The sequence below is a fragment of the Penaeus monodon genome, chromosome 34 (assembly GCF_015228065.2).
Source record: "Penaeus monodon isolate SGIC_2016 chromosome 34, NSTDA_Pmon_1, whole genome shotgun sequence".
Taxonomy (NCBI): domain Eukaryota; kingdom Metazoa; phylum Arthropoda; class Malacostraca; order Decapoda; family Penaeidae; genus Penaeus; species Penaeus monodon.
This window is the reverse complement of record NC_051419.1, coordinates 31,884,396-31,884,954: the sequence shown is the minus strand read 5'-3', so window position 1 is coordinate 31,884,954 and position 559 is coordinate 31,884,396. Positions and strand designations below refer to the sequence as shown.

Sequence of the window (559 nt, the reverse complement as noted above, 5' to 3'; positions counted from 1 at the left end):
ATAGAATAAATAAAATGAAAATAAAACAAAATAAAACAAACAAAAAAAACGAAAACGAATTCACAAACCAAGAAAAAAAAAAAATCAAAAGCAAATAGGCTCCCGGCAGAGCGAAAATTATTTTTAAAAAATTATAATAATAATAATAAAAAAATAATAATAAAACAAATAGAATAAATGAAAAAATAAAAAAACAACAGAACGAAAACGAATTCACAAACCAAGAAAGAAGAAAGAAAAGCAAATAGGCTCGCCGGCGCCCTGGCCGCGACGAGCAGGTGTGAATGGCGCCAGTGTGGGATCGGCTTCGAAATGGGAAGGTTGGTGGGCTGGCTCGGTTTCCCTTGTGATTATGGTGGTGGTGGGAGTTTTGCTGTTCTGTTTTTTTCTATTTGTATTATAGATTTTACTTGTGTGATGTGACTCTTTTTTTTGAGAGAGAGAGTTTTGGTGGGGTTATTTATGGTGGTGATTTTTTTTTTATGTGTTTTGATAGTGTGGATAACTGGCTCGGTTTCCCTTGATTGAGATAATGGTGTATTTTTTAAAGTTTTGTGGT

The 559-nt window shown here is 33.6% G+C and overlaps 1 protein-coding gene across 1 annotated transcript in view; it reads left to right on the top strand.

Annotated features, from left to right (window-relative positions):
- Positions 1-173: 173 nt before the first annotated feature.
- Positions 174-559, top strand: part of LOC119594486 — a gene marked incomplete at its 3' end in the record, with an annotated part of 10,600 nt that continues 10,214 nt past the window's right edge. Inside the window, 1 exon segment of the mRNA XM_037943518.1 lies at positions 174-320. Coding sequence (XP_037799446.1) covers positions 313-320 — 8 coding nt within the window. The 5' untranslated portion in view covers positions 174-312.